The sequence below is a fragment of the Typopeltis vanoorti genome, chromosome 20, assembly GCF_054136105.1.
Source record: "Typopeltis vanoorti isolate ZY-2024b chromosome 20, IOZ_Tvanoo_1.0, whole genome shotgun sequence".
Lineage (NCBI taxonomy): Eukaryota > Metazoa > Arthropoda > Arachnida > Uropygi > Thelyphonidae > Typopeltis > Typopeltis vanoorti.
Window position 1 is genome coordinate 39248493 of NC_143568.1, and position 14566 is coordinate 39263058.

At 35.1% G+C, this 14566-nt stretch overlaps 3 protein-coding genes across 6 annotated transcripts in view; 1 reads left to right on the top strand and 2 right to left on the bottom strand.

The window, feature by feature from the left end:
* The window catches only part of LOC150095386 (lysosomal Pro-X carboxypeptidase), a 276707-nt gene that overhangs the window by 10362 nt on the left and 251779 nt on the right, over positions 1–14566 (top strand). The window lies entirely within an intron of this gene.
* Positions 1446–2210, bottom strand: LOC150095387 (ankyrin repeat and SOCS box protein 17-like). Its single transcript, XM_090410670.1, has one exon. It carries the CDS (start codon positions 2208–2210, stop codon positions 1446–1448), a length of 765 nt encoding a protein of 254 aa, XP_090266796.1.
* The window catches only part of LOC150095388 (transcription factor RFX4-like), a 49411-nt gene continuing 43919 nt past the window's right edge, over positions 9075–14566 (bottom strand). For 3 of the 4 annotated variants that reach the window (XM_090410432.1, XM_090410429.1, XM_090410428.1), the window contains 2 exons: positions 10669–10772; positions 9075–9851 (listed from right to left, as the gene is read on the bottom strand). In XM_090410432.1, coding sequence (XP_090266558.1) covers positions 9587–9851; positions 10669–10772 — 369 coding nt within the window. In that variant the 3' untranslated portion in view covers positions 9075–9586. The remainder of the gene's footprint in view (positions 9852–10668; positions 10773–14566) is intronic. The other variant, XM_090410431.1, reaches the window with a different exon arrangement.

The following is a 14566-nucleotide window of genomic DNA, read 5'->3' on the forward strand; positions in this document are numbered from 1 at the left end:
ATCAAAAATGATAATAATTAATTCATCGCTGCATTTATGAAACTGAATAAAACTTGGTATTTAGGTTTGCTATTAAAATTACTATTGTACGTAGTGTAGTATTATACTGTACTACATGTAATACTGTAACCGTTTCTACCGGTAACGTGTAATACTGTAACTATTTCTAACCGTAACGTGTAATACTCTAACCCAGTGGTTCTTAGCCGGTGTTTCCCGGAACACTTGTGTTCCGCGAACTGGTTACAAGTGTTCCGCCGGTGGAAGATGTCACATGACACAGTTCTCAGTGTAATAGTCTGAATATAACAGAACAATACTGGAAGAGATGAGAAGATTTCAAGTTACTTTCCTTCTTTAAATATACACAATTATTACTGGATACGAAATCCATTTGGCACAGTTAATACACCGAGTTGTGAATTTTCGTTACAAGAAGAACAACAACAATTAGTTACCTTGTCAACGGATCGTGCTCTAAAAATGAAATTCTCTGAAATAACTGTCGAGGAATTTAGGATTTTTGTGCAAGCTGAATACCCAGCTCTCTCTACAGGGGAACTGAAAATTTTGTTACAGTTTTCAGCATCATATTTGTGTGAGCTCGGTTTGTTATTAACCCATATAAAAACTAAAAAGCGTGAAAGACTTACCAATATACACAAAGATATGATGGTAACTTTTTAACAAATACACTGCTCAAAACAATTAGGGGATATTTTAGTTTCTGTCAGATAATTATAAACTTCTGCAAATAATTATAACTATTGGGTACTTTATACATGAATAAATATTTCTTACTTATGGAGAGGGTGCAATTGATGAGATATTGTTTAAATAATGGATATTTATTACAAATTTAACAAATTATACATTTTAGCGTGAAATAATTTTAACAAGAATAACCACAAAAATATCCCCTAATTGTTTGAGCAGTATATTAGACCTGATATTGCTGAAATCTGCAAAAGTCGACAAACTCAAGTATCGCATTAAAATAAGTTCCATTTTTATAAAAGGCAAGTCCATGCATATTTTTATTGTTAGTTTTATGATCCTAATGCTTTTGGTGTTCCCCAAATTTTTCTTATAATCAAAAGTGTTCTGTGACTTTGAAAAGGTTAAGAACCACTGCTCTAACCATTTCTAGGTTCAGCTGTTGTGATAATGAATGGTATCGCGATACAAGAATGAGATTACGAAACGTACCATTTTATGATTGTCAAAAGTTTTCTTTGCATTTCAGTTTTTTAAACTCAAATGTAAAGTATTACTTTTTTTTGTTTCTTAAGAAGATCTCTGGGGTTGGATTGTAAACATTGTTATTAAAGATGAAAGGGTGTCAGTTATGTCATTTTCGTTATTATTGAAGAATACGATTTAAAGAAAGGAAACAGAATGCTCACTAATTATAACTGGAATGAAACGGAACATTCGGAGTATTATTAGTCTTTCTGGAGATCGAGATACATGCGAATGTGCAGAGGGAGGGGAAGTCTCTGTATGCCATTAGGAAGCTGCCAGTTCTCTCGAAGACAATTTCTGATGACATATCTACAGAGATGAGTTAACTTACATGGAGTTAAGAATTGTTGTTTTAAGATGGGCAGCCATGGGAAGGCCACATCAAGAAACTGTCTTGCAGAGATATCTAAAACAGAATCGTCTACATGTCTTAGGAGCCTGTGGTTGCAATCAATGACATTTTGCAAAGATCTGGATGATAACTGAGGAGCATCGCGAAGTGCATATCGAACACATTTGATTCTTTTCTGGAAATGGTTTATCGTTAACTCTCCGGCGTCGTTGAGCTCGTTGAAAATGAGTCGTTCCATACAGAGTAAAATAAAATCGAATTTATGAATGTCTATATTATAGGTTAAATTTCTTGGTTTATCTTCTAATATCTTGGCTCCATTCCTTACTAGCAATAGTATCATATCAGGTGAAAAATCCCAGAAGAATACCCACGTGTCGAGACCGAAATACTCAACAAATCGAATGCCGTCATCACATACCATTTGTGCGACGTTTGCCACTCGTAAGAAATAGGAGAGAGGCGACTCCTGCACTGTTCTGTTATAAGGAATGTCATTTCCAGCCCACTTCCACAAATCCATAATGTCGGGATAATACAGCTCCTGTTCTTTAAGTTCCCAACAGTAGTCAAATTCATTCATGCATCTTATCGCTTCAGCCACTAGTCTCATATTATCAATATTCTTCCAAAAGCATACTTTAGCTACAGAATAAACCGCATTCCTTCCACATCTCCATGACTTTGTATTTCTCCATTTGTCATTAAAGTTTCTTCCAACTTTATTCTTCCACTTGTAATATAAATCCAAAACAATCCGAATGTTGTGCTCTATATTGTTCTTGCTTTGAAATTGCTCTCTATCTTGTGGAAAATTTAGAAGTGTGTGGATAGCCGAAGAAATTTTTCTTCGATACATCCCTTCTGCGCGTTGGTACTCCAGCCATCTGTTGCCTACACGAAAATGAACTTTCGCTCCATTTGTTTGAAGTTCATTCTTATCGCTGATCTATTGTTGCAAAAATTAGAAAAGAAGATGTTTTGTGGTGTAATTTAATGCTTAAATTGTTAAATAGTTTCTGAATGAAATATGATAGTGTTTTATTTTAAATGTGTGCTTGCTATGGTGAACAGTAAATTGGACTGGAGGAGACCTCTATTAATCTCTGTTCAAATGCTAACTTCTCACGCTTCTCGCGACTCATATTGTTTGTGAAAAATGAAAACATAAACATGTTCTTATTTAAAATAAACATAATATTAATTATTAATGCAGAATAATTATTAGTTCTGTATAAATTATTCACCATTATTAGGTTTATGTAATTAGTGGCAGTAATTGATAGGGAATCAACATAACTCATTGGACAGAACATAAGACAAATGCACAAGTGCTGTAAGATTTGAATATACTAACTCAACAATTATTAACACAGTTAAAACGCATCAACTCCGTTGGTTTGGTCACATTGTGGGAATGGAACAAGGCAGACTTCCTCGCTTAGTATTTGAGGGCACTACGATGAGTACAAGACCCAGGGGAATACCAAGATTAGCATGGCATAAAGTCCTTAGAACTGTATTAGACTTTCGAAGTTATTGACATGTGAAAGAGTTTGCTTTGGACAGAGAACGGTGGAAGGCTCTTAACCGTCTTGAAGGCGTAAGAAAGAGAGGTTGATGGGGAGCAACAGAACATATTTGACCTTTTGTTGCATGAATTATTATTAAGGTAAATATCTTAAGGTGAACTTTGCTTTAATATTATTATTAAGATGAACATTACTTCATCTCACTGACGATGATATCGGAATCAGTTTTAAAGACAGTGAATGTGGATTTTTACAAACTCGAATGTTTACATGCCAAAATTTCTAGATGAGTAGGATATATAGCATAATATTATCAGCAAAACTATCGATCGGATTTTAGATATCAGCGAAAAGACACTTGTAAATTGTAACATGGGAATAATTGAAAGAACAGGGCACTAAATCATTTCGATATTATTAGAGAAGTCCTACAATAGACAGCCGTTCACAGTGATGCATAGTGAAAAGCAAAACAGGTAGTTTGCTATCCATAACTGGCTTCCATAACTGAGTCAGTAAAGACAATGTCTTTTCATTGGAAAGATCTGGGTTTGAATCTCATATAGAAGCTTTATGAGAGTTTTTCAACTGAAGGTGTTATGATGGTGTTAAATTAGTCTGTCTCATATACAGAGAAAGAAAGAAGTTTTCACTAAAAATAAAAAAAGAAGAAAAAAGGATAACCAGTCAGAAGAATACACGCAATTAACAGACATAATACACCGGCATCACAGCCGTAATCACAAAATCTATCCTGTTGCAAACAGCGGAAGAAAACCATAGGATTGAGTTTGAAAAGAAGAAGACATCTGTAGCAAAAAGGACCAAATGAGCTAGAAACGTAAATAACTAATATTGAGATTCTATATCATGAGTCGAAAAGTGGTGTGCAAGGAGAGTGACAGAATTGGCATTAGTCATCCTTAATTTTATTATGAATTATTTAATAATGAAAAATATTTATGTTGGTTCATTTTATTTTTGATAAGACTGTATGAGTGCGATCTCTGGCACGGGCATGCGGGTTTTTCCTCCCGGAAACTCGGGTTTTTCGTCCCGTAAACTCAAGAAAATCGACCGTAGAACCCACATTATTTCAGACATTAAATATATTGTGTTAGGATTAGGGACCACGAGATGGCGGCACATTTGAGCCGTCTCTCTTCACTGTGTACCGCTTAATTAGTGATAGCCTTGGGCCATCTATCTCTGATTGGTGCCAGTGGAGATTGAACTGCCCACTCAGTCTCCAAAAAAAAGTTAGATAGGGCTAAATGGCCTCGCCTACTCCCCCTATACGGGAATAAAAAGGCGTCAGCTGATTTTTTTTTTTTTTTTGTATGAGTGCAATAAGACAATCCAATTGTGAATTAAGCTTTCTGTGAAATGTGATTTCTGGCAGCAAGATAATATAATATATATTTTTCCTATGACACAAACTGGAGTGCAAGTTTTGAGCATAATTAATGACATAGAAACAAGAGAATACTTTCTGACAGTTTCAAAAAATAAAAAGGGGGAAGGACTGGCCAAGATCCCGTTGTCTTTTTTGGCAGTATGCGTTGCTTTGATATGCTACTAGGTGCTTTCTCTAGGTCGTCAGCGCATCATTGGGAGGAGGCGTAATTGGAATGCTATGAAGAGCTTCGTCTTTATGCAACCTTATAGTAGTTACCGTGTGGAAGCGAAAGATAGAAAGGCAGCGTTAGGCAGAAGTTGAACCAGAGACCAAAACGGTTTTGAGCTTTTTCACAGTATAGAAGAAAGTTGAGATTTTACACCGCGTAATATGTCGGTTCTGTATGTTGTCAAGACTCATTTTTACGTGTTAACAGTTTGAGTGCACCTCCTAGGCACCTGTAGTTGTCCATTAGACCCACTAAGGCTCTCTCTCTCTCTCTCTCTCTCTCTCTCTCTCTCTCTCTCTCTCTCTCTCTCTCTCTCTCTCTCTCTCTCTCTCTCTCCCTAGAAGAGAAGAAGATGAATTTTATAAATTATATTTATAAATTATTACAATAGGTTCTGCACTTCCACTCTTCTGGAGCGGTTTCAGAAGCTATAGCAATTGATATTCTTCTTGAATAGATGAAAATTGTCATCCTTAGGACGATTTGTGACGAAGATTTTTCCAGATAATAGAGACAATGGAATAAAAGAAGAAGAGGACGATTAAGATTCGGTGGCTTTAGAGTTGCACTGTGAATGGATGTTGAGTAACTACTGCTTGTGTTACTATGACTTAGCAGAAGAAAGCGGTTGGGTCTAACAGGGAATGGAAGTTCACTGGAAAGACACCAGTGCAGGAACAAATTCGCAATCTGCAGAAAAAACAAGATATAAATTGGAATCTGTTAGAGAGGGCATCTGGATGGCATCAAAATTTTTTTGATCCCATCCAGATGCCCCACTCTTAAACCCGAAAAAGGTATTCTGTGATCGAGCTGATTGGAAATGAGGAAACTTCTGTCAGAGTAACTCAGCAGTATGAGTTAAAATATTCACGTAATATTTACAAGGTTTTTCCGAATATAAATTTTCCATACACTCTAAGGTGAACATTTCAGGTAGAATAAATCGACATTAAGTGAAGTGATGGTGAGATTGTGATAGTTTTTTGATTCTATCATTAGTGTATAGATATCGTGTGAGTTTTGGGGAAATTGCAGCCGCGGAATTACCAAACGCTCGCTGTGGCTGATGAACAACACATAATAAATAAACAAATACACAATAAAATTAGGGAAAAAAAACGCGAGGATAGTAATGAATATAGTAACAAATTTTGTACGTAAACACTGCTGTAATTTCTTTAACAGAATCAACATTTAGAAAAATTTAAATTAAAGTACTTTTTTAAAAGAAATGTAACATTTAAGAACAATACACCAAGCTACCATAGCCAGAGATTCTGTTCACTTCCGTTTTCTTCCCTTCGAATGATTGCCACGCCTAAACAGGCTGGCTTTACTAATTAAGTTAACCCATTCCATAGTTCTTAAAAATTAAGTACGCTGCTTTTTTATTGCCGATACTTTTGAAATTTTAGCACATTGCGCGTCGTTACTTCTCGAAAGAGGGAAACTAAGGCGTTTTGTCTATTAATTGTTAGTCACACTGCATCCACCCAAAATCGCAAACTTGGATAGTCACTTAACTATCGCTTATGATGAACAAAATTAAACGGATTGTTTCTATTTTTTAACGTTCCGTGAGTGGACTACCATGATGATGTTTTAAATATTCGTTTTGGTTTGTAATTCACTTGTACATTAAATATGTATTGTGAAGTTACTATTCATAATCTGCATTAAGTTGCGATACTTGTTAAGATTTTTGATAGCTCTGAATGCTTACAGTTTATCAATGAAGAGCAGTCATTGGAAAGTAAACATGCAGATGTCTTTGAATTAAGACTATTCTTCTTTCAAATAGACAGCAGTGCTTTAGGATCACAGCGTACAGTTTGATGAACAGCATATTTAAACATTCTTGATTTCATTATTCCGGAGGTCTGTGAGCAACGTAGAAAGAAAATGCAAATTACGCAAATATCTAAGTATTGTGATTATCTCTATTACAACTGAAAATCTGATTTTTTGATGGTGGAAAAATATCCACTGGTCTTTCTTGACTGTTCCCTCAAATTTTTCCATATGTGGAACTTTAGCACAGCGGAATTTATTAAAAGCGTGAGGACAGTACGGTCATTCTGAAATTATGCTTTTAAGAACCTCTTAATTGTATTACAAGTGAGTTTAATAGCATCCTTATTGTATTAAGGTGCTCCCTACATAGCCAAATTCGTTGACAGCCAACGAGATTGACTATGTAGGGTGCTCCTTTATACAGTATGTATACTATTAAACTCACTTGTGAGAGGATAAAATATGAATATTGGAAATGCAAGTGCATTCAGTTTTTACGCATTTAAGTATTTAAACATTTTCATTTAAATTTCTAACTTCTAAAGTTCCTTCTTAAGTGAATTTCCATACTTTTTTTCTTAACTTTTGGACTTCCATCAAATTAAAGTCACTTTTGCTCCTCTAAATACGAGGTCTAGCAGAAAAGTAATGAGACAAAATGCATATAAAATCGTGTATTCAATTAATTGTCTGATACATCGTGGTCACCTTCAAAATAACGTCCCGCAAGAAAATTACCGGTTCCAACGTTCAAGATCAGCTCGTTTATGGCTTCTGCTTCTCAAAGTGGATACCTTTAATCTTGTTCTTGAGCTTGGAGAAAAGAAAACTGTCACACGGAGACAAGTCGGGCGAGTACGATGGCTGTTCCGATACTGGATTGCCTGTTTTGGCTAAACACTTGCGAAATGACAGCGCAGAATGAGAGGGCGCACTGTCGTGATGCAAAATCGCAATCGCAATCTCTGGACGCACCCATAAGCCGCAATTTTGCAATTTTTCAAGGATTTCTTTGTAATAAATTTGATTTGATTCCAGGAGACTATTGTTCGTTCTTGTTGCAATCCCCCCCCCCTCCAAAAACATCTTCTGGCATTGAGAAAGAATCATTACCATACGCTTTCTTAATTTTATCGAACACACAAAATTTAATCGAACAACTTTGCTCAAGATCTCGGTTCTTCATTTTAGCGACGAATACACCAGTTGTTGCGATAAAAAACAAAAACAAACAAAAAACAATCTCATTACTTTTTCGCTAGAGCTCGTATCTAAACAACCTTCATTAAAAAAAAGCCTATTCAACTAACCTCGTGGTCGCTCGGTCTCCAGAAGAAAACCTTATAGATTCAATTTCAGTTATGATTAGAGAAACATTTTAGACTTATTTTCGCATCACCCTCGATTTTTAATTGTGGAATTAAAAAGCAGAGATTTTAATCCAAACAGCGTTTTTTTATATCCAAACAGTGATTTTCAAGTTATTTTAAAAATAAGGGTTATCGAATACTAAAAATTTAAATTGTATATGTTTTTTTTAATAGTATTTTTTTGTGCGTTTCACAGAATGTATGCAAGGCCTCTCCCTCCCCCAGAAAGATATATTCTTTATTCATTATGTTACTGATTTCTATGTTTTTTTTTTCTTTTTCTTTTTTCTTGAACATGACTGTTGTTGCAGTATGCCTATCCATCATTATATTTACTTAACAAGAATATAGTTTATTTTTGAAGTTTAGCCTTGTTCAAATTCCGGTTGTAAAATCTATTTCATCGAATTTTTGAAATATTCGGAAATAGATTTTACAACCGGAATTTGAACAAGGTTTAGTTCCGAATAGAGGCCGTAAGCCTCTATTCTGACTAAAAACCATGTCTGATGTAGGTCTCTACTTAAAGCAAATGTTGGCCGTGTGCTGTTTAATCCTTCGTCCTTTATAAATCAGGAATCGTTATAATGGTAATTGCAGTTAACAGGCAGAAAATATATTTCTGTATGTTAAAAGAGTGCTGTTTAGAAAAGAAAAGAAAAAAAAAGGTAAAGCAACACTTTACAGACTTCTATTTAATTACATATTACATATACAAGAGTACAGAAGCTAAGCCGATGAGGACAAGAACCAAAATATCACAGTGCGGTGTTTTGAGCTGTCTTTAAAAAATATTTGCGTTCACAACTGTAAATAACGTTACTAAATACATCCACTTTTGCACAACGTATTTACATGTACGATAATAATTTATGAGAATGGTATATTTACAAGCTTTCCAACAGTGGACTGGGGATCCGGGATTAATATTGGTCGCTCACTCATTTCTTTAACTAGGCTTGTAACTTACAACTTTGTAGTTGCCACTTTTCTGATAAGCAAACACTCGATCGATATTCAGTTTCTTCACAGATTGGCTATTCTAGTAGTGTGCTTTGAGACCAAAAGTTTACTTCAGTAACATGGTGGGAGACATTAGTATGTATACAAAAAACACTTTTTTCTATGTGACTCCCACCCGCTTGTGGTCGTAAACTTATAGTGCATTAGTACCGTGGAAGAGCGAAGATTCTATTTTTAATTGATACAAATTTTAGATATTTTTATATTGATATATTTTTTGTATTTTTTAATTTGTTGTACATAACTCAGAACCCTTCTCTAGAGACCAAGCATTTTTAAGCTCTCCAATGGGGCTCAGTACTTAAAGCATGCTATAGAAATGCATGTCAATCAAATATGCATTTCTTGCTACAGCTATCTTTTGATGACCTTTTATGTGTTAATATAAATGTTTCGTTATACCCTAATATTACGCCCAGGTTTTTTTAAGTCATTTTTTTTAAATAAAGATATTTTATGTTGTTTTCCTTTATATGAATGGGACAGCATTCAGCCATTCATGGTAATCCAAGCGGTCCCCAAATTTATAAGAAAATCCATGGTTTGGGTGGTTTGGATCCAAATTTCCCTTTATCAGCTATGCTGGAACAAGATTATTGCCACAACCATTCTGGTTTAGCCAATAATTTTCTCATGAGATCAGGTGTCACAGTAAACTGTGCCATCCATGCGAAGGGTAAGGTGATGATGCACTCGTGACCTCTCTTGGGATTTTGGCCTGTACTGTACGTTTTCTACAATTTTGTCTTGGGTATCACTGGCATACGGTGAGGCCACGACAGTGTAGCTCTGATAGATGGTTCCTGCAGCAGTGTACATGATGGAAGTAGACGAGGGATGCTCTAAGAGATAAGGTTGGTCCTCGTTTTGGCGTGGAGAAGAGTATTGCCCGGAATATTCAAAACTGAAATGACAGAAAGATCATTAATACTCATGCAAACCAGAGAGAGAAAAGATATTTACTTTATGGGAAATCCTCATACCATGCATTCTGGATAAGGTCTCATTCAGGTGTCAGCAAAATGCTTCTTAAGACAGCAGTACCTCTCGTTTTACTAATGGACACAGCAATATTGTGCATTTATTGGGATATTGTGCTAACGAAGACTCCCAGACTAGGTGTGAGAAGCCGCCACATCCGCGCCGAGAGTCAGAAAGGCCGTTCTAGATGGCCGAAATATTGTAATGTGTAGAAATCTTCAAGTCTACACCAGCACGGTTAATCCAACTACGCTACGGTCTTTATTATACAACATGAGACTCTTAAAAATCTTCAAATTTTAATTATTTTTGAAGGCACGTTTAGTAAAGATTGCTGACTCCTGATTCAGGGGCTTAACTAAAAACTCCATTAATTTAGATTAGCTGGATTAGAGTGGATTGATCTTCTATCAACAATAAATAGTTTAACTCACCAGCTGCCAAGATTCCTAAATATACAACTGAAGAATTAAGTAATCAAATTACTTATTCATTTAATTAAATGCTCACGCTGCACGGATCATATTAATCCTTTTGTTAAAAAAATCTACTACTGGTAATTGTGAAATTAAGTTAATTACAATTTAAAAGATCTGTTTATTTTAATAGGAACAAGAATTTGTTCATCTCTAAACTTCAAGGGATTAGCATATAGATACTCTATAAGACGAACAGCATAATAAACCTGTCTTATTCTCTATTCAGAGGAAAAGTGAGGTACAAAGCTACAAAATACTCACTGCGCGTCTTGAGCAATTGGTGTGGTAGCTTGTCGTGTAGACTCCCGCAGTGTGTTGTTGTCTGGGAGTCTTCCGGCATTATTGTCTTGGTTCACGATGACGTACTATGGTAAAAAATAGGTACACTTAATTAGTTGTTATGAATATACTTTAAGAGAATGTAATTAGTATTTGGAAGTGTTCATAACTGTAAACTAAGTTCCAGGACTGTCTCACTAACAAATAATCCAAAGAGAAATGTTAAACTGATAATAGTTGAATTAATAATTGAACGAACAAGCAATATTATTGGTCGTGATTAAATTTTATCCTTCGTTTGGATTGGAAACCTCATCCAAACCAGTAGTAGCGCTTTTGCCTTGTTTTATAAGCAAACCGCGTTTTAAGAATTTCGCACTGGGGAAATCAAGCAAAGAACCCTTTTATCGGAGACATATATTCATACACCTTCCATATATTTCCGATATATGGAAGGTGTATGAATATTATCAAGAGTATTTTATACTTTCTGTATAAAATACTCTTGATAATATTATTTTTAAGAAGCGTATTATTTTATACGCTTCTTCTGTTAATCTTCCCTACCGTCAACAAGTCATCCTTCCATAGTCCTTTCTCCCTTTTTTTTGCCACATAGTGAAAGAACTTCTTAGGATTTTTTTTTGGACTTACAAGCTAGCTTCCTCTCATAATTATATTTGGCTTTCCTACCATATAGGTCACCCTCCTTTGCCTGTGTCTTGTGCGGCTCATGAGTATGCTGATCATGTTTTTTCTTCATACTCCTTCCACAACCCTTTTCTTTATCCGCAACTCTTGCTTAATACTATTCATCCATCTTACTTCTACTTGATTTATCCTCCTGACTCTGGGTGTACTGTCTGATGCTGCTTTCCTTAACACCCCCCGACAATCTCTCATGCACCATCAACATCTCTCCCCCCTCAAATTTCTAACGCCAAGGCATTGCTGAAAGCTGATTTCTCAGCTTGTTATAATCACCAGCTTTGTAATTCCACATATCCTTTCTTAACAGAAAATTCTGCACGTCTGGCCGTATTCCGGGTCAAGACCACATAATCCCTTTCCCCCAAGTGGAGACAGTATAGTTAAATTTCTTATTGCTATGTTCTCCAATTCTATGACCAGATTCAATATTCTCGAATCTCTTGTCCCTTCCATTGTGTGCTGTAGTTATCTCTTAACAACTGTATTACCTAACTTTCTTGTGACCATTCCTTTTCCCAGTCTATATACCCATAATTAAAATCCCCCATAATAATTATTCGATCTGCATTCATCATACAAATTTGCTAATGCATACAGTCTACAAGTACATTCTCCTTTATACCCTTTGGATCATAGTAACAACCAGTTATATATTTCGCCCCGTTGGCTTCTATCTCACCCCAATAGCCTCAAATGGATTGCCCTCTGCATGCTTGTCCTCTTCATACACTTTTACTATTACTGTTTTTGGCTTCAGTCTTCTACTATCATTAGCAATTCCCCCCCTCCCCCCAATTCTGTCCTACCTGAAAATGCTGTATCTTTTATATTCTACCCTCATGACTATATCATGGGGGTAGAATATAATCAACCAAGTCTCACTAATTCCTATAATTTTTAAACATTATTATAGTTCTGTATCACTTCAGTAAGGGACATGACTTCATTTAACATACCTCTGCCTTCTTTCCCTTAATAATCTCTCAACAATGCAATAAGTAACTTATGCTATATTTCTCCTCTTCTATAAAAGACGATTATGTGGTACTGTATTTTCATACCTCTAATAAATAGGATTTTGGATGGAATTATGATAACAGCTATTAATGGAAAATATCACGCTTTACAACAAGATATTTCGGTATGTTGGCAAAATATTATTAGATAATACTATTATTTAGGGTAATTTTGCATAATATATGCAAGGAAAAATCTTAGGATAGGAAATAAGCAACTTCGAAGAGTCAAAGCATTTTTGAATGTGAGTTTTAGTTGGAATATTTATTTATTTATTTATTTATTTTTTTTACAATTTCTGCTTATTCAGAACATTTCTAAAGTAGCAGAATATCCTTTAACGACTTTTATTCCCCAAAGGAAATAGGCAGAGCTCCTTTAGCCCCAGCTAACTTTTTAAAAACAGATGGGCAGCTACTCTCCATCCTTCCAGTCTTCAATGATAGTGAGCTCAATCTATCAATGAATCAAAGCTTTTAAGGAGAGAGAGCACAGCAAACAACTGCCATCATTTCATGCTAATACTTTGTATTATGGTCTGTAATAATGTGAGTTCTACGTTAATTTTTTGAGATGCGGAGTTAAACCCCGGAGAAAACTAGAGGTTCGACTAACTCGAGAACCAGTAGTAGAAAGGCTTAGAAAAAAGTTCGGAGACTGATGATGCAAACGTCATTTCCACAAGACTATACAGGTACTGTGAAACATTTTTATGTGTTCATAAAATCTGAGGTCCTTTAAACTTTTAAGCATTTATTTAAGCAATAAAACAATCTTTTCCTGTATCAGCAATTATTTATTTATTATATTTAATAAAATTAATTTACTGAATGTCTTATTTCATGGAAAAACAATGTACCTATTCCGGCCTAAAAAAATTAAACTTTTCATCGTCTTTTCGGTCTTTCACGGGCTCTCTTTCTTCTAAAATGGCAGTGTAGAACCTCGCTTAGTAATTTTTCTTCTATTATTCTTTCCATCTTTTTCTATATTCGGCTGTTTTATTATTTAGGGCGTATTGTATACCTTGAACTATTTTCTAACATTTTCATTTCTGATATGATCTAATCTTGTACAATCTTTTACTGATCTTAGAAATTTTATTACTTTTTATGGCTATTTTTGGTTAAGAGTACCTCTTTTATATAATGTCATTGACTTTTTACTGAGTTTTTTAGGGCATTACGAATGTTTTAAAGACATACATATAGAATATATATGGGAAGAATAATTTTGGACATAACCGTGTAGGATGTTCCTGGTTGTCTTCTTATTCAGCGGCATCCGGCATGTGGCGATATACATTTGTACTACTGCTGAAGTATGACTGAAAGAAGGGGGGGGGGGTGGAAATGTGGAGATGGGGAAGAATTGTGGGTGAGGCAAGAGGTAACCGAATTTTAAAACCCGGGTTTTTAAGGGTGGGCTGAGAATTCTTTGAGAAGAAGATGAAAAATAGAAAACTTTTTAGGGAAAGGAGGAAAATAATTTAATTTAGAAACATATAGATTTCATTGACCATGTAAAGGCATTTGACCATGATCTAAGAGAAAATCTCTAGAAAATTATGGGGGGGGGGGGGGAAGGAGGAAAAAATTTTTGGGAAAAATAGAAAAAAAAATTTCTATTTTTCTCTTCCCAAAGAATTCTCAGCCCAACCTTAAAACCCGGGTTTTAAAATTCGCTTACCTCTTGCCTCACCCATAATTATTCCTCATCTCTCCATCCTTTCAGTCATACTTCAGCAGTAGTACAAATGTACAGTAGTACAAATGTATGTCGCACACACGCCGGATGCTGCTGAACCAACCAGGAACATCCTAAAACGATATGTCCAAAATTATTCTTCCCATATATTCTTCATGTATCTGTCTTTAAAACATTAGTAATGCCCTAAAAATTGAGTAAAAAGCCAATGACATTATAAAAAAGGGGTGCTCCTAAACAAAAATAGGCAAAAATAGCCATAAAAATTAATATTTATTTAGAGGAGTAATATGGAAATTTTGCCAGAAATAATACCTATATTAGAAATCTTATTTCTGCACAGCATATTTTAATCATATTATTTTTATTTGGAGTCCATGTTTATGACCCATATATTAAGATAATATGGCCATTATTTAGCAGAATTTCATTTGTATTTCTTTTC